This window comes from Electrona antarctica, assembly GCF_951216825.1.
Source record: "Electrona antarctica genome assembly, chromosome: 12".
Lineage (NCBI taxonomy): Eukaryota > Metazoa > Chordata > Actinopteri > Myctophiformes > Myctophidae > Electrona > Electrona antarctica.
This window is the reverse complement of record NC_136793.1, coordinates 8,712,263-8,731,824: the sequence shown is the minus strand read 5'-3', so window position 1 is coordinate 8,731,824 and position 19,562 is coordinate 8,712,263. Positions and strand designations below refer to the sequence as shown.

Here is a 19,562-nt window from a genome sequence, read left to right as displayed (position 1 = left end):
ACGCGCTGCCGTTGACTATCATTGCGCGCGTTCACGTATGAAACATTCGTTCACGTGTCATCATGAACGTGCACAATGATAGTCAACGGACCAGCGCTGGCTCGAGCTGCAATGAGAAATTCGGCCACTATGTCCATTTCGCCTCAGGGTTTCCTCCGGGTGCCGTCTCTATTAATATGTTCTCTAAGGACAGAACATGACGACTCAAGATGTCCTGTAAAAATGCATTCAACAAATTAAATCATGACCGGGCCTTCCCTCTACTGTGCCAAAACACATTGCTGTGCAAACATGTGTCCATGAGTAAGGATTAAATGACATGTGCAGACATATAGGTACCTCTCTCCGTTACAGGCAGCTTTATTGACAGTAGTTAGTAATAAAGACACAGACTCACTACTTAATGTGTAGTTTCTCTTTACAGAAAACATTTAAAAACATACAGTGTACAACAGTGTGTGCACACACACACACACACACACACACACACACACACACACACACACACACACACACACACACACACACACACACACACACACACACACACACACACACACACACACACACACACACACACACACACACACACACAGCATCACAGCATTTAAAGTGAGTGGCAATGTGAGTTTAACATTGTTTAATGCAATCAAATATGACTTTTCTGTGTGGATGTATGGGCTGTCAATCAGATACGACATTTCTGTGTGGATGTATGGGCTGTCAATCAGATACGACATTTCTGTGTGGATGTATGGGCTGTCAATCAGATTGTTTGGATGTTTTTGATTGATTGATTGAAAAATGTATTAACAGTTTGCAGAATTACAGTACATTTCAAGCACAAACTCAATACAAAGGCTGTTAACTGTGAGTGGACGACCCAATTAAGCATTACACTTGTTTCCAATAGGGTCCACAATGTTCAATTCATCAAAAACATTTAGAGACGTACAAATAGACACTTCTATATAGACAAAGGACAGAACAGGAATTCATCATAAAGGAGGTAAAAAGGGAAAAGAAACATATACAGTGAGGGAAAAAAAGGGGTGGGTGGTGGGGGGATTCACGTTCAGCTCCGTTCATTTGTTTGTTTTCCTTGGAGGAGCTGCGTTGGGTCCCCAAGTCGGCTCCGTGGCCGTACCTTGAGTTGGCTGTGTGGCCGTGACCATCTCTTGTGTTGGGTCCCCAAGTCGGCTCAGTGGCCGTACCTTGAGTTGGCTGTGTGGCCGTGACCGTAAATGTATGGGCTGTCAATCAGATAGGACATTTCTGTTTGGTCTGTCAAAGCCAGAAAGTAGTTTTTTTGCCACTCAGTAGGTATTCCTGCATACCTTACGGGTATGATGATGATGATGATGATGATGTCACACACGTACCCTTTATAGTAAAATAGAGACAAAACGGAAGGGGGAGGGAGGGGGGAGGCCAGGGCAGGGCGTGTCCCTTTGAGGCAACCTTTCACAGTGAGTCTTTTGATTCGTCACGGCCAGATCATTTGTAGTGCCAGGACTGGAGGGCTGCCGGCGTCGACTCCTCCCACGTCACCTCTGATTGGCTCGCGGGGTGTTCCGTGGGCGGATCCTAAGAGAGAGTTCCCACAACGCCTCCTCGGCCAGGTGGTCGCTGAAGCCGTTGAAGAACGACACGATGTCCTCGTTACGACTTAACGAGTAACGGCTGCAGGCAGACAGGCAGACAGACAGACAGACAGACAGACAGACAGACAGACAGACAGACAGACAGACAGACAGACAGACAGACAGACAGACAGACAGACAGACAGACAGACAGACAGACAGACAGACAGACAGGCAGGCAGACAGACAGACAGACAGGAGATTTATGTGAATTTTTTAATTTGTTTTTGTTGTGTAAAGTGTATTGACTCGATGGACTGAATACTACATTAGTCAAACGATGTAAACAGCAACACATTAAGGATAAAACTAAGGATAACACTGATACCAAGTCTTGGTGACTGACTTTGTTTCCATTGTGGCCAAGTACATTTATTGTACTTAACCCATTCAGGACGGGAACCCCTTTTGGTGTTTCAAGCATTATGTTATACTTTAGCTGTTGAAAAATAGCATATCTACAAGCTCGTAGCGCGGCACCGAGTGCCGCGCTACGAGCTTGTAGGTCTGCTATTTTTGAAAAATCGTGAAAATATCTTTGAATGTATATTCTTTCAGAGAACGTTGCTTCTGGGAGGGTCCCTGGAATAACATATTTTCAGACGGGGGTCGGCGGCCAATTTCATACTGTATATTTTTGGGGGTCCTTGCTATGAAAATGTTTGAGAACCACTGACATAGAAACATAGGGTTTTGCAGAAAACGGTCTGGATTTAGAAGACATTAGAATAGTCTCTCAGGTCTGAATGGATTACAATCTTGAGGTAACTTTACTGGAGTATTTCCAATTTTCAGTACTTTTACTTCTACTTGTAGATTTTGATTATTATTATAAAAGAAAGAATAAAAAAACATGCATTACCCACTTCAGCCATATAAGGCCTAGATACATTTCGGCCATTTGAAAATAGCCGATCTACAAGTTCACAATGTGTCGCATTGTGACACATTGTGAGCTTGTAGATCTGCTATTTTCAAATGTTTTTTTTTTTTTTAAATACATTTGAAAACGTATGAAATGGGACATATCTGCGTAATTAGTACTTTTACTCTGGACTTTTACTTGTAACAGAATATTTCTACATTGCAATATTGATACGTTTACTTTAATTTCGACCGAGACAGATTCTAATGTCTTCTAAATCATGACAGTTTTCTGAAAACCCCATGTTTCTATATCAGTGGTTCTCAAACTATTTCATGTCAAGGACCCCCAAAAATATATGTAATTGGCCGCCGACCCCCATCTGAAAATATGTTGTTCCTGGGACCCCCCCAGAAGCAGATATTTCAGTTAAAAACGTTTGCTCGGAAAGAATATATATATTCAAAGATTTGCGCTACATTTTCATGATTTTCCAAAAATAGCAGACCTACAAGCTCGTAGCAAGCTTGTAGATCTGCTATTTTTCAATAGCTAAAGTATAGAGCACCGAAGTCCTGGCGTCACTGCCCTCTACTGTCAGTAGAGGGCGTCAGTCCACAGGTTCATGTACTTTTTATTTGCATTGTAATCTCCATAGGGGGATTTTAGATCGCCTCATATAAGAACTGTGTTTGAAAAATAAACCGATCACCCCGGCCTTTTCACTTATGGATATGAAGCATCGACTGAAGGTGGAAATGTACAAATATCCCCAAAGAGTAACAAAATAAGCGTTAGAAACGAGTCAAACAACCCAGAGACTACATTTCCGGGTATGCGGACAGAAACTGAATGTCAATTACATTTATTTTTATTTTATTGATATTTAATGTTTCGTGGTTAGTACGAGTCGAGTCACCACCAGCTGAGCTTACGTCAACGAGGAATCTCAGGAACGCAATTGTTTTGACAGCTGGGCGTGACGTATATTAGCAGTGACATTGCCTTCATATGTAGTTTCAAGGCTTTTGCGGCCACATTAATTCCATTTTCTCCAGAAACTGGCTGCATCAAATATGAATGGACATCATTAACGACGCACAGCCACTCCCCTGACAGAAAGGCCGGGGTGGTCGGTTTATTTTTCAAACACAGTTCTTATATGAAGCGACCTAAAATCGCCCTATGGAGATTTCAATGCAAATAAAAAAATACATGAACCTGTGTGTTGGTGCCCTCTACTGAAAGTGACGTCAGACTTCGGTGCTCTATAACATAATGCTTAAAACACCAAAAGGGGTTCCCGTCCAGAAGTGATTTTCTCCACCACCGGTGCTACTATACGTGTCCAATTCAGAAAGAGAGAGAAGGAAAAAAAACCTATACGAACGTTTGTTGAAAACTCCTCACGGTGTCCAGGATGTTGAACTGCAGCCAGCGCTTGGAGAAGTTCACCTTTGACCCCTGTGATGTCATCACCTGGTCAGGGTTCCCCAAGTGGACAAAGGTCAGGTCCTGTAGGATCAGACCCCTGGACAGACAGACAGGCAGGCAGGCAGGCAGACAAGGTCAAAGGTCATACGTACAGATAGGGAATGCATGGAGGTCATACGTACAGATAGGGAATGCATGGAGGTCATACGTACAGATAGGGAATGCATGGAGGTCATACGTACAGATAGGGAATGCATGGAGGTCATACGTACAGATAGGGAATGCATGGAGGTCATACGTACAGATAGGGAATGCATGGAGGTCAAAGGTCATACGTACAGATAGGGAATGCATGGAGGTCATACGTACAGATAGGGAATGCATGGAGGTCATACGTACAGATAGGGAATGCATGGAGGTCATACGTACAGATAGGGAATGCATGGAGGTCAAAGGTCATACGTACAGATAGGGAATGCATGGAGGTCATACGTACAGATAGGGAATGCATGGAGGTCATACGTACAGATAGGGAATGCATGGAGGTCATACGTACAGATAGGGAATGCATGGAGGTCATACGTACAGATAGGGAGGTCATGGAGGTCACAAGGTCAAAGGTCATACGTACAGATAGGGAATGCATGGAGGTCATACGTACAGATAGGGAATGCATGGAGGTCATACGTACAGATAGGGAATGCATGGAGGGGATTCCACTTCCGCCAAAGCTGTTCTGTAGTTTCTGAACGATGATGAGCTGTCAATCAAACTGCTGTACTCCTCCAAGGCCTGGACACACATGCACGCACGCGCGCACACACACACGCGCACGCACACACACGCACACACACACACACACACACACACACACACACACACACGCACGCACACACACACACATCGATGAGACAACTGCAGTTGATTAAGAAGAGTGTTGTTGACTCTAGCCTCGCGCAGCCAGGCAATACCCTCGCACTAAACCAGGAAATGGGACGACAATACTATTTATGTATTTATTTATTTAATGCATTAGTAAATCTGTGTATATATAAAATATATATTTCCCGGCAACATTGTTCATGTGAAGTAGTTGGTTTATGCTCATGTATGTCAACCATGACATTTCACCCGGGGTTAAGAGCATCTCTGTGGGGACACAGGGTTAAGACTCTCTGTGGGGACACAGGAGGACACAGGGTTAAGAGCATCTCTGTGGGGACACAGGGTTAAGACTCTCTGTGGGGACACAGGAGGACACAGGGTTAAGAGCATCTCTGTGGGGACACAGGGGGCTTGGTGACCGAGTGGGTTTAGAGTGTGTGTGTGTGTGTGTGTGTGTGTGTGTGTGTGTGTGTGTGTGTGTGTGTGTGTGTGTGTGTGTGTGTGCGTGCGTGCGTTGCGTGCGTGCGTTGCGTGCGTGCGTGTGTGTATATGTGTGTGTGTGTGTGACCTCTGCAGTGCTTCGTTGCCAGTCCAGTCTGCTGAGTGGAGCGCTGTCCAATGCAGAGAGAACACACAGGTACGAGTTGAAGTTATTCAGCTTCCTAAGGTGCTACACACAGACACAGACACACACACACACACACACACACACACACACACACACACACACACACACACACACACACACACACACACACACACACACACACACACACACACACACACACACACACACACACACACACACACACACACACACACAGTTTATTTATGTCCACACAAAGGATATTCATACAAGGACACACATATTATAGGTGCATTAAAGTTACATCTGCAAAGTCGTGGCATGTGTTTTCATGAGACAACAGACATGTCACTCAGTACTCTATGGGTATAAGTGACAGACATGTCATTCAGTACTCTATGGGTATAAGTAACAGACATGTCATTCAGTACTCTATGGGTATAAGTAACAGTACTCAGTACTCTATGGGTATAAGTAACAGACATGTCATTCAGTACTCTATGGGTATAAGTAACAGACATGTCATTCAGTACTCTATGGGTATAAGTAACATTACTCAGTACTCTATGGGTATAAGGCTGAGCTCACACCTTTCATGCAATTCTCTGCTCGTTGGATGCTCGTTGGATGCTCGTTGGGTAGTGTCATGGCCGCCCAATGTATTACCAATGGGAGTCACGTGCTTTGACCCAACATTGTGTTGTATGAGGGGGAGGGGGGGCAGTCAACACACAGCCAACCATATATCTATGCATACAACAGCTTGTAGGCGCAACATCCACCCAACGTCCACCCAACACAGAGGGTGGGGTTAACCACCAACCAATAGGAGAGAAGGGCTGTTTTGTATCCCAATGGGCGGAGTTTAGTTGTAGTCTCCTGAGCCCCGCAGAAAAGTCCGACTGGAGAGTGACAGAGCTTTTGAGAAATGATGATGTCACCGCTTATTAGCGCATATCATTTTTACTATAATTAGGTGAGAAATGCAGCTTGTGCCTGCATGGAAACTACACAGATATCTATCCAAGTGTTCATGTTTATATATCACTGTTAACAACTTTAAAACGTATTATGTTGCATCAACTGCAGTGAGCAAAGGCTCTGCTCTGCTGCATCCAATAATAAATATATCAGCCTACTAGTCCAGTGCGGACTATTTCATTTGCATTGGTGCCGAGTGCTAAGCACAACCGATTGTTTTAATTCAAAGTGGTATATATTCTGTGAAATGTTTATCGTCATTCCGTGTATCTACAAGCTCCAAGTGTTGCGTCCACATGCAGCGCGTTCCAAGCAGAGGTCCTCAAGTATATGTAAAACACTGCCAGTCCTCAGCGCAATGGCCCGTTGCGCAAAAAAGTTGAGATTTTACTTGTGTGATATTCAGATAATCTTCAACCGATTGTTATAATTCGAAGTGGTATATATTCTGTGAAGTTTATATTTTCATTGGGTGTACAAGTCATGTTTTTAATATGCCTTTATCAAATGATATAGAGAGATGGGTAGTGCCCAAGTCCTGTTAGCCATGCAGCCTATATGATCTGTGGTGCAGGCCTATACACTCTCTCAATTAGGGATTTTCCCAGAGGTTAATTTCACTGATGTGTACAACCTTTATTCAAATAGTTTAATTTGTATTGGAGTGCGAAGCTTGAACAATAGGTTCATTGCGGACCGCTACGGATAAACTGTGGATATTAACCTACCAATAAGCACCCAGGCCAAATGCCATTGCGCAGTAGCCTACACCAACAAGTCTATGCGTGGTGTGTGCATAGCCGCATGTGAAACTATATCGTGCTGTATTTTGCTCTCCATTTCATGGTCATGGTCATGCGAGGAGAGAGAGAGAGAGAGAGAGGGTGCAGAGAGAGAGAGAGGTGTGAATGGAATCGCATCGTGCGTATATGGCACATCTCTCTCATGTTTAGGTAATTAAGGGCGCACCATTGAATGCATGTCACTGTGCCTACATGCTGACAATGTGCGCGCGTGAACTTGTATTAGCCAGCCTACACATTATAACGTGACATTTATTATACAGCTCGAAAATATAGCCACTCTACAAGCTCACAACTTGTTACTTCTATAGGTCTGACTCTGCTATTAATTTATGTGCAGGACTTGCCAAGTCGCCAGAGCAATGGTAAAGTGTCTATCATTTTTAAATTGAGAAAAGTCGAGAGTCGGGATTTTGCACATAGTGTGACATGCTGACAGACAATGAAAGAAACATGTTCCACTTCCACTCACAATTTAGGTGGCTTTTAAAATGCGGTACTTATTCCTTCATTAAAAAATATGATTGGCACCTCATAAGTGTAAATATAAAAGCAAGTATAATATAGCCTACAATTGAAACCTGCTACTGCAGTGATTTTATCCTGTGTTCAATGCGTTTCTGCGTTTGGGTGTGGACATGATGATGATGATGAAATGACGCACGGCTGTCTCCAGTCATTTCAACAATCAGTACCAGATTTAAAGGCACTGATTCTGTGTGTTGGCTTGTTCAGAAGAGGATGACGTCTTTCGAAGAAAGTTTGATTCATTTAGCAAGCCAGTGCCCCATTCTGTATGTAAAAAGCCATCCGTTTTATTATGACAGTGTACAACTCCACATATCGCCGTATTGGTCACCAAAAACTACACGCAGATAAACGTGGGTCTGTTGTTTTCCGCATTCCGCTCTAGCGCACCGCCCACTTCCCGCAAAGCCTTGTGGGAAATGGATGCATCTAGGGAGGGACGGCCATGACACTACCCAACGAGCATCCAACGAGCATCCAACGAGCAGAGAATTGCATGAAAGGTGTGAGCTCAGCCTTAGTAACAGGCATGTCACTCAGTACTCTATGGGTATAAGTAACAGGCATGTCACTCAGTACTCTATGGGTATAAGTAACAGACATGTCATTCAGTACTCTATGGGTATAAGTAACAGACATGTCACTCAGTACTCTATGGGTATAAGTAACAGACATGTCACTCAGTACTCTATGGGTATAAGTAGCAGGCATGTCACTCAGTACTCTATGGGTATAAGTAACAGACATGTCACTCAGTACTCTATGGGTATAAGTAACAGGCATGTCACTCAGTACTCTATGGGTATAAGTAGCAGGCATGTCACTCAGTACTCTATGGGTATAAGTAACAGGCATGTCACTCAGTACTCTATGGGTATAAGTAACAGACATGTCACTCAGTACTCTATGGGTATAAGTAACAGTACTCAGTACTCTATGGGTATAAGTAACAGGCATGTCACTCAGTACTCTATGGGTAAAAGTAACAGACATGTCACTCAGTACTCTATGGGTATAAGTAACAGACATGTCACTCAGTACTCTATGGGTATAAGTAACAGACATGTCACTCAGTACTCTATGGGTATAAGTAACAGGCATGTAACTCAGTACTCTATGGGTATAAGTAACAGGCATGTAACTCAGTACTCTATGGGTATAAGTAACAGCGTCTCCGCCATATATGGCGGCTGCCAATTATAGCAGAGACACCACGATACTTTGCCAGCCTTTTTGCCTCCACACACACACACACACACACACACACACACACACACACACACACACACACACACACACACACACACACACACACACACACACACACACACACACACACACACACACAGACATCAAAGGGGGCTTGAGCCCCTGCCCTTTTAGTCGTCTGTTGAAAACGTCCCTCCCCATTTACAACATGGTGACAGAAACGAGGCAGCGTTCAGGAGAACTGCAGCATTTTACGCTGAAATAATTTGTTTAGAAATCAATAGCTATAGCAGTGGTTCCCAAACCTTTTCATGTCAAGGACCCCCAAATTGACACGAATTATCCCCGCCGACCCCCATTTGAAAAGCTATGCCAGGGACCCCTCCATAAGAGAAGATTTATATGACTCTAGCAGTGATTCTCAACCCGTTTAATTTCAAGGACCCCCAGTTTGACCTGCATTAGCATTAGTCTGCACGCCACTGTCCTCACTGATCCAGGGTCAGCGGCACGAGGTCAAAGGTCAAAGTTTACCTTCATAACTTTGATGAACTTCAGCAGCAGTTTCTCTCTGTCCGTCTGTCTGTCCTGAAGAATGACCACTGAACGAACCCTGACACGTGCGCACGCGCACACACACACACACACACACACACACACACACACACACACACACACACACACACACACACACACAGTTCAGTTGTTAAGTCATTAACAGTTCTACTGCGTAACCCGTGTTCCCCGCTATTTAATCCATGTGTCGGTGCTGCGCTAAACCCGCCATTTTTTTAATAATTAAAAAGAAAGAGCGGGTTCGTCGTGGACCTGCTGACGAGGCCGTCGCGGTATGATGACGAAACCGGAAGTCAAGCCATGCTCTGGGCTGCTAGGGCTTCTGGGAAAATTAGTTCAATGCAAGTGAACGAGCGGTTTGTTTGGACTACAACATGCTGTGGAGGCTGTGTTCGTCTCGCATCGTAATGGCGGCATGTTTGTCTCTTCAACAACAAACCATGGGACTATTTTCCGCCGGATTTTCGGCGATCAAAGCTGCAAAAATACTTCAGCGTTATGCTCCAAAGGTAATAAGACAAACTAGGCAGCCTAGGTAGGATGAATTTAACCCATTTTGGGCGGGAACCCCTTTTGGTGTTTTAAGCAATATTTGATGCTTTAGCTGTTGAAAAATAGCAGATCTACAAGCTCATTGTCAGGACCACGCCCATGCCCTCATTCCAGTGATCATCATCTCCAACCTACTAACTATACACACCTGCTCATTAGTCCACACCTATATAATCACCCCCTCTGCCACTCCACTTCAGTCAGTATTGTTTGCCTGCACTAGACCTAGGGCATTCACTTCTAGTAATTTTTACTAGTTGACTAGTTGCCTAGTTTACTAGTCGACACTAGCCACTCCACACGGTCCCGTCCGTTTCTAGCTTATGTCAGTGTTTGTTGCTTATTCTAACTTTGCCTTTGACTACGACTTTTGCCTTATTCCCTTGTACCTTTGCCTGGATTTATTAAACATCCTTGAAACCTGCGCCTGCATTCAAGAATGTCATTACACTCATAGAATGTCATTACACTCATATAATGTCATTACACTCACTCATAGAATGTCATTACACTCATAGAATGTCATAGAATGTCATTACACTCATAGAATGTCATTACACGCATAGAATGTCATTACACTCATATAATGTCATTACACTCACTCATAGAATGTCATTACACTCATAGAATGTCATAGAATGTCATTACACTCATAGAATGTCATTACACGCATAGAATGTCATAGAATGTCATTACACTCATAGAATGTCATTACACTCATAGAATGTCATAGAATGTCATTACACTCATAGAATGTCATTACACTCATAGAATGTCATAGAATGTCATAGAATGTCATTACACTCATAGAATGTCATAGAATGTCATTACACTCATAGAATGTCATTACACTCATAGAATGTCATAGAATGTCATTAAACTCATAGAATGTCATTACACTCATAGAATGTCATTAAACTCATAGAATGTCATTACACTCATAGAATGTCATTAAACTCATAGAATGTCATTAAACTCATAGAATGTCATTACACTCATAGAATGTCATTACACTCATAGAATGTCATTAAACTCATAGAATGTCATTACACTCATAGAATGTCATTAAACTCATAGAATGTCATTAAACTCATAGAATGTCATTTCACTCATAGAATGTCATTACACTCATAGAATGTCATTACACTCATAGCGCGAGATTACCAGAAGGAGACGCTGTTGAAGTGCTGAGTGAACTCGGTTAGGTTGGGACACTTCTCTTCATTCTGTTCTTTAGACCACAGCAACACCTCTGGAAGCTAGACAGGCAGAGAGACAGACAGGCAGAGAGACAGACAGACAGAGAGACAGACAGGTTGGGACACTTCTCTTCATTCTGTTCTTTAGACCACAGCAACACCTCTGGAAGCTAGACAGACAGACAGACAGACAGACAGGCAGGCGCGTGTGTGCGCGTGCGTGCATGTGTGTGTGTGCGCGTGAAACTGTGCAAAATGTTAATGTGTTTCGAGTCAGGAAGTACATGAGGTCAGAGTTCATACCTCTATCTTATAGAAGAGCTCAGAGTCCAACAGCGTGAGCTGTTCTGCCACGTCCTGACTCCTAAAATCACTGAGGGTCCCTGGCCTGTAGGGGGAGACACACACCACAATATAAACTCCTAAAATCCAGATGGCAATGTCAGCAGGTACAATGTCAGAGTTAACCCATTTTGGGTGGGAACCCCTTTTGGTGTTTTAAGCATTATGTTATGCTTTAGCTGTTAAAAAATAGCAGATCTACAAGCTCATAGCGCGGCCGCGCTATGAGCTTTATTATTAATTGTGTTGATTGGCTAAGGTCGAAGGGCGGAGCCTACCTTGCGGCCACACCCATTGCCGAGAGTGGGCGGAAAGACAGAGGAGAGACAATCAGCTTCCGTCTCTGCACCATCTTTGACAGGAAGTTGGCGCGCAGGAGGCAGGCCAAGGCCAGCTCTCCTCCAATCACGAGCCGGAACACCAGTTCCATCAGCAGAACCTGCAAATCACAGTCCAGTTCCACGGCACTGGACACGCCCACCCCGGCACGTGTGGGCGTGTAGACACACACACACGCATAAACATTAGAGACAGATACAAAAGCTGTGTGTGTGTGTGTGTGCCTGTGTGTATGTGTGTGCATGTGTGTGTGCGCGTGTGAGTGTGTGTGCGTGTGTGTGTGTGTGTGTGTGTGTGTTTGTGTGTGTGTGTGTGTGTGCGCACGCGCGTGTGCTTGTATGTGTGCGTGCGTGTGCGTGTGTGTGCATTCTTACCAGATTTCGTCCACCACTCTGACCAGCACTAGGAATGTGTTCTTACTGGCTCTCCGGTTCACAGGTTTGCTCCCCTTACACAGGTGTCTGTACGTGATGTTAGTTAAGGTATGTGTGCGTGCGTCGTTGACGTCCCACCGGAAAATAACATTGAGTGTGCAACAGACGCTCCCAGCCTTGTGGAGCGATGCGAGTGGTTTTGATATCAATAATCTCAGTCCTATTGATTAATCTCCGTCTTGAGCGCTGGGCGTTACTAATTGATAGGGCGGAGAACTCCATCCTGTGCGCTCAGGGTGTTAACATGTACATATTTGCATTGAGAGTGTCATTTTAACCTGTGTGTGGACATTCATGGGAAAGCTGCCTGACAAGGCAGAGATGTGAAATGATCAGATTATGGAATCGCCTTATCCAACTCCCAGAAGAGAGGTTTACGAAAGCCATATTTAATTGGAATAAAATATGTAATCATCCGTGGATACGAGAGGTCTCCTCAATTTTCTCACTTTCTGATTTAAACATATATATTTTTTAAATAACCTTCATTGTAACATCAATACAGTCAAATATAAACTGTCAATGTTACATCAGCAGCAATGGAGGGTGGACATTGTGAAAAAAGCTAAATTAATAAATTATATTCAATTCAAAGAGGACTACATGACTGAATCTTAAGTAGCCTTGCCGAGCCATGAGGCCCATAGGGCAGGAGCCTATCTCCTGTTTCTGTAGCGTGAGGCAGCTTGATGTACAAGTACACCCCCTGGACATGACGCTAGTATGTCGCAGGGACTTACCCCCAATCCATCTGATTGTCTGATTGATGCTGAGTGTCAAGCTTAGAGTATATATGAATAGAGACGGCACCCGGAGGAAACCCTGAGGCGCAATGGACATAGTGGCCGAATGTATTATTGCAGCGTGGGCCAAACACATGAACGCGCTGGTCCGTTGACTATCATTGCGCACGTTCATGATGACACGTGAACGCGGTTTCAGTGCAATGGCAGCGCGTTCATGTTCTTGACCCAATCAATCCCAGAATGCACTCTGTTCCTACAAGGAAGGAGGAGTGAAATCGCCTCATTTGAGCAACTTAATGCAAGTGGATGGGAGGAGAACTCGGGTGACGTCTCTATTCATATATACTCTAAGGTGTCAAGCAAGGAGGCACTGGGTCCCATTTTTAGAGTCTTTGGTATGACCCAGCCGGGGATTGAACCCCGAGCTCCCAGTCTCAGGGCGGACACTCTAACCACAAGGCCACTGAGCTGGTAGCTGACTTAATTTAAAAAGAGGACAGAGGTCCCTCTGTGCCCAGTTAAGATCTGGTGCTTTACCTCTGGCAGTTGAGGTGGGCAGATATACTGGCATTCATGAGGAGCAGCGACTGTGTGCTCTTTTTGACCTGGGAGTTGTAGAGGATGAGTTTAATTTTGTTTTCTACTGTCCAACTATACCATGATTTAAGAAACTCTTTATTTGAAAAAAAAATCAGGATAAGAATCCAGATTTGTTTTGGATGTCTGAATGTTTTATGTTAAATTGGTTGTTCAGTAATGAAGTTTTTGTTTTAGGAAAAATCATAGAGAAGGCGTGGCAGTTACGTTGGAGAACGATGTATCCATGATTAACTGTCTATTTGTGTATATGTATCATTATGTATGTACAATTTTGTGAGTGTCTTAAGCCCGTGTGGGCTGGGCATCTTATGATGTAGGACACTTTAATAAAAACTCTATCTATCTATCATAAATTGTGAAACTGTGCGCGCGTGCATGCGTGCGTGCGTGCATGTGAAGGATATCTGTGCTGTAGTTTGCTGATGACATCATAGGGGCTGATGAAACTTCTGTAGGTGGATAGGAATGCGTCACAGTACAGCCTTTGATCTGCACGCACACACACACACACACACGCACGCACGCACACACACGCACACACAAAATCACGTTATTTCTACCGATTACTCCCCACCCCCTCTGAGACTTGAACTCATGGATATTTTGTGTCACATTCCTAAGCCAATAGTTTGACGAGCAGCAGTGGTTCCCTATGGAGACACGAAGAGCCTCCTTTGTGTCTCCATAGGGAACCACTGTACATAAAGAACATTTATTGGAATCGTTTTTACCGTTGCTGTCAATCTCAGTGGCGTGGACCAATAGCACGTCAGGAGATCCTGCTTTCACATCCGGCCCCTCCTCCTCCTATAGGGTCAGACAGAGGTCATGGGTCATTTAAGGTGAAAGGGGGGGGGCGCATGCACACACACACACACACACACACACACACACACACACACACACACACACACACACACACACACACACACACACACACACACACACACACACACACATTTCAAAATAATATAAAAACCGTTTTGGACATAGGAGACTGACCTCAGTCTTCAGGGTCAGTCTGTCCAGGACGTCCTGCTGGTCCATCAGTAACACCCCCCCATCTTCATCTTCTTCATTATCATCTTCATCCTTGTGCTCCTCGCTGCCCCGCTGGTCAGGGTGGGAACTGCAGGATACTCATGGTTATAGGGTGCAACCGCTTTGTGTTTTGTGTTTTCTCGCATCTTATTAGGACAATGTAGGCTACATTTTACATCATTTGGATTAAGTGCTGCATAAGTGCTGCATAAGTAATTGAAAAAAGAACGCGATCAAGATCTGGTGGAGTTGTATGAATGAGTTGAATGGCCAGGACAAAACAACTTCCTTAAAGGTGTAGTGAAACGGAAACGGTGGGCAATTTATCTTGAAGTTTCAGCTTGAGACGCTGGCTCTGAAGTTTGTTTACAAGTCAGATAGTCGGCCAGCTGCACCAGTTTACTGCCATTTGGCTTATTTCTACCCTATAATGTTTTCAGATACATAATTATTTTAGCGTGATGATTAAGTTGAAAGCGAGTAATACACTGCCTGGACGTTATCCTGAATGGGAATAAAAACGGAGGATTTCTGTAATCAGTAGCAGCTGTGTTGGACAGTGTTGGACGGACGCGCAGATATGGGGAATCAAACGGGTGAGCTTCATTTTTATTGGCTTTTATCGATGTGGGCCTCGACACGTCATCACGCAGTACGTTTTCGTTTTCAGGAAGTAATTAAAATTCTATTTTTATGGACTTTTGATATAAAAATTACACAAAAATGAAAATGTACCAATTTCATTTGGCATCCATTGTTAGGTATAATGCTCATATGATGACCACGGATGTGGTCTAAAAGTGTGATTTTGTCATTTCACTACAACTTTAATATCTCACAAACTCTACATCTACAGAGCAAGTGTGCCAGCCCTGATTTGAGCACAACAAGGATCTTTTTATCTTTGTATTTTTTTATTGGACAGGATACACATGGCATCAATTTCTGGACCATGGCCATGCTTTATCTCACGTGTGTGCGTGCGTGTGCGTGCGTGCGTGCGTGTGTGCGTGCGTGTGTTACCTTTCTTTGGTAATGTCCACTCCATCTTCTGCCCTGGAAACCTGATGAAGACATCATCATCATCATCATCATCATCAATGTTGGTGAGTTTGACGTTATTTAACCCATTCTGGACGGGAACGCCTTTTGGTGTTTTAAGCATTATGTTATACTTTAGCTATTGAAAAATAGCAGATCTACAAGCTTGTAGGTCTGCTATTTTTCAAAAATCGCGTGTGGTGCAAATCTTTGAATATGTGACCAGGTCTATATAAACTAGATTTTTTTTTTTTTGTGATTTTCGTTTTTTTCATATTAACACAGTTTGAATGTTGAAGAAGGTTTTCATTCCAACAGATTATTGATTTGGAAAAATTAAATGTATACATTTATAAGTCAAAGTAGGCTTGTTTTGTGAATGTTGTGAATGTTGTGAACATTCAAAGGGGTTTATCTCAGCTTTGCGTAAAACGGCACAATCATTTTAAAATGGTCATATCTCCTTCAAATATTTTCCAATTTCATTGAATGATACATCATATGAAAGCTTACATTCTGTACTTTAATAATCTGTAAAAAACTGAAAAATTACTCTGGTCGAGATGAGGGCCTATTTGCCAGACCCGGTCACATATATATTATTTCAACGATTTCAACTCAAATCTTTGCTTCTGGGGCGTCCCTGGAACTACGGCGGTGGAGGGGCGGCGGTGGCTCAGGGGTAGAGTGCCTGGATGGTAACCGTAAGGTTGCCAGTTCGAACCCGGGCTCCCGCAGAGCTACTGTCGAAGTGTCCTTGAGCAAGACACTGAACCCCTAATTGCTCCCGATGTGCTAGTTGGTGCCTTGCATGGTTTCCGCTGCCATCGGTGTATGAATGTGTGAGTGAATGGGTGAATGTAATGCACAATCTCTGTAAAGTGCCTTGGATAAAGGCGCTATATAAATGCACCATTTACATATTTTCAGATTGGGGTCCACGGCCAAATACAGATAATTTAGGAGGTCCTTGACATGAAAATGTTTGAGAACCGCTGATCTATAGGGTTTTTCAGAAAACTGTCATGATTTAGAAGACATTTTGTAGAATCGTCCTCAGGTCTAAATGGGTAAGCAGACAGGACGTTTCTGTTTGGATGAATGCCTCCTCGGAACACTTGGAATCTATCGATGTAATAAAGTTACATCGATAGATTTAGTTTAACAACTTAGACCCAAAAGGCAATAACTTGGGGGCACTACCTACTGGCCTTCTTTTTCTCGGGCTATCGGGCCGGTCTCGGGGCCTAACATTATGGTATGGTCGTTCGGGCCAGGCCTTCATGTTCAGCGTGTGTGCGTGTGTGTGCGTGCCTGCGTGTGTGTGTGTCCTGCGTGCGTGCGTGTCTGTGTGGGGCATACGCACAGACTGGTTGTTAGAGGGTTCCAACAACTTGGGATGCCCAAAAAGGAGGCAAAAAGGCTGTGTAAGTATTGTGGTGTCTCTGCTATAATTGGCAGCTGTCATATATGGTGGAGACGCTGTTACTTATACCCATAGAGTACTGAGTACTGTTACTTATACCCATAGAGTACCGAGTGACATGCCTGTTACTTATACCCATAGAGTACTGAGTGACATGTCTGTTACTTATACCCATAGAGTACTGAGTACTGTTACTTATACCCATAGAGTACTGAGTACTGTTACTTATACCCATAGAGTACTGAGTGACATGTCTGTTACTTATACCCATAGAGTACTGAGTACTGTTACTTATACCCATAGAGTACTGAGTGACATGTCTGTTACTTATACCCATAGAGTACTGAGTGACATGTCTGTTACTTATACCCATAGAGTACTGAGTACTGTTACTTATACCCATAGAGTACTGAGTGACATGTCTGTTACTTATACCCATAGAGTACTGAGTGACATGTCTGTTACTTATACCCATAGAGTACTGAGTACTGTTACTTATACCCATAGAGTACTGAGTGACATGCCTGTTACTTATACCCATAGAGTACTGAGTGACATGTCTGTTACTTATACCCATAGAGTACTGAGTGACATGCCTGTTACTTATACCCATAGAGTACTGAGTACTGTTACTTATACCCATAGAGTACTGAGTGACATGTCTGTTGTCTCATGAAAACACATGCCACGACTTTGCAGATGTAACTTTAATGCACCTATAATATTTGTGTCCTTGTATGAATATCCTTTGAGTGGACATAAATAAACGGTTAAAAAGTCTGTGTACGTGTGTGTGTGTGTGTGTGTGTGTGTGCGTGCGTGCGTGCGTGCGTGCGTGTGTGTGCGTTCCTGCAGTGTGCGTGTGTGCGTGCATGTGTGTGTGCGTGCGTGTGTGTGTGTGCGTACCAGCGGTCTCCTCTTGGGGGGCAGGCAGGGCACAGGGGGCAGGTCGTGGTGGGTCAGCTGGTAGACTGTGGGGGGGTACGCCCCCTTGTGGCTGCTCTGGGAGCTGCGCTGGTAGAAGAACATGTCTGACGCACTGCTGCTGGATGTCGACATGAACTGGAGGTACTGGTGGACTGGAGTGCACGCACACACACACACACACACACGAGCGCGCGCACGCACGCACGCACGCACGCACGCACGCACGCACGCACGCACGCACGCACGCACGCACAAGTAATTTTACAATTAGTTGCATGTGGGCTTGTAGATCGGCTATTTTCATTACGACGGCATCAAGGCCCGCCAAGACACATTTTGTTCGACTAAATCAACTGTCGATTTAGTCGACTAAAATCTTATGACATTTAGTCAACTAAAACTAGACTAACACCAAAACATCCCAGGTGACTAAAATGTCACTAAAACTAAATGAAAACTATTCAAGAGACTATGACTGAAACTAAAATAGAAATGTGCTGCCAAAAACAACAGTAAAAGTACTGAAGCTGTGTCATTATTGACCTGCGTGTATAACTTATTACTGAAGCTGTGTCATTATTGACCTAGCGTGTATAATTTATTACTGAAGCTGTGTCACAAACTATTTCATGTCAAGGACCCCCAAATTGACACTAAATAGCCCGCGGACCCCCATTTGAAAAGATATGCCAGGGACCCCCATAAGAGAAGATTTTGACGGCTCTAGCAGTGATTCTCACCCCGTTTAATTTCAAGGACCCCCAGTTTGACATGAATTAGTCTACGGACCCCCATTGAATGTCATTTCTATCTCTGGGACCCCCGATTTATATTGTAAAATCAATGTTAATGTAACTCTGAGAGTGTACAAATGGAACCAAATGGACCCGTTACAGTTCCAAACTGTCATTTAGCTGGGGACCCCCTGGAACTCCCTCAGGTACCCCTGGGGGTCCCCGGACCCCACTTTGGGAACCACTGACTAGCGTGTATAATTTCAATGTACAGATTATTGATTTTCTTTGCATATTCTGTTAACCCATTCAGGCCTGACATCGATTTCTATGTCAGTGGTTCTCAATATTTCATGTCAAGGACCCCACAAATTATTATTATTATGTAATTGGCCGCCGACCCCCATCTGAAAATATGTTGTTCCAGGGACTCCCCCAGAAGATTTGAGTTAAAAACGTTCGCTCTGAAAGAATATATATTCAAAGATTTGAGGCACATTTACACGATTTTTCTAAAATAGCAGACCTACAAGCTCATAGACTATGTCTGAGCTTGTAGATCTGCTATTTTTCAATAGCTAAAGTATAACATATAATGCTTAAAACACCAAAGGGGGTTCCCGGCCAGAATGGCGTGCGTGCGTGCATGCGTACTCACTGTGATGTTTCTT

At 43.8% G+C, this 19,562-nt stretch overlaps 1 protein-coding gene across 1 annotated transcript in view; it reads right to left on the bottom strand.

Moving 5' to 3' along the window:
• Window positions 1-708: 708 nt before the first annotated feature.
• LOC306933721 (uncharacterized protein) overlaps window positions 709-19,562 on the bottom strand; it is a 31,675-nt gene continuing 12,821 nt past the window's right edge. The window contains exons 9-23 of the mRNA XM_079516031.1: window positions 19,550-19,562; window positions 18,137-18,309; window positions 15,787-15,827; window positions 14,725-14,851; window positions 14,454-14,529; window positions 14,127-14,211; window positions 12,317-12,409; window positions 11,882-12,070; window positions 11,565-11,649; window positions 11,227-11,321; window positions 9,469-9,547; window positions 5,396-5,497; window positions 4,634-4,734; window positions 3,899-4,039; window positions 709-1,683 (exon numbers count right to left, since the gene is read on the bottom strand). The exon at window positions 19,550-19,562 is cut by the window's right edge and continues 152 nt beyond it. Coding sequence (XP_079372157.1) covers window positions 1,548-1,683; window positions 3,899-4,039; window positions 4,634-4,734; window positions 5,396-5,497; window positions 9,469-9,547; window positions 11,227-11,321; window positions 11,565-11,649; window positions 11,882-12,070; window positions 12,317-12,409; window positions 14,127-14,211; window positions 14,454-14,529; window positions 14,725-14,851; window positions 15,787-15,827; window positions 18,137-18,309; window positions 19,550-19,562 — 1,536 coding nt within the window. The 3' untranslated portion in view covers window positions 709-1,547. The remainder of the gene's footprint in view (window positions 1,684-3,898; window positions 4,040-4,633; window positions 4,735-5,395; window positions 5,498-9,468; window positions 9,548-11,226; window positions 11,322-11,564; window positions 11,650-11,881; window positions 12,071-12,316; window positions 12,410-14,126; window positions 14,212-14,453; window positions 14,530-14,724; window positions 14,852-15,786; window positions 15,828-18,136; window positions 18,310-19,549) is intronic.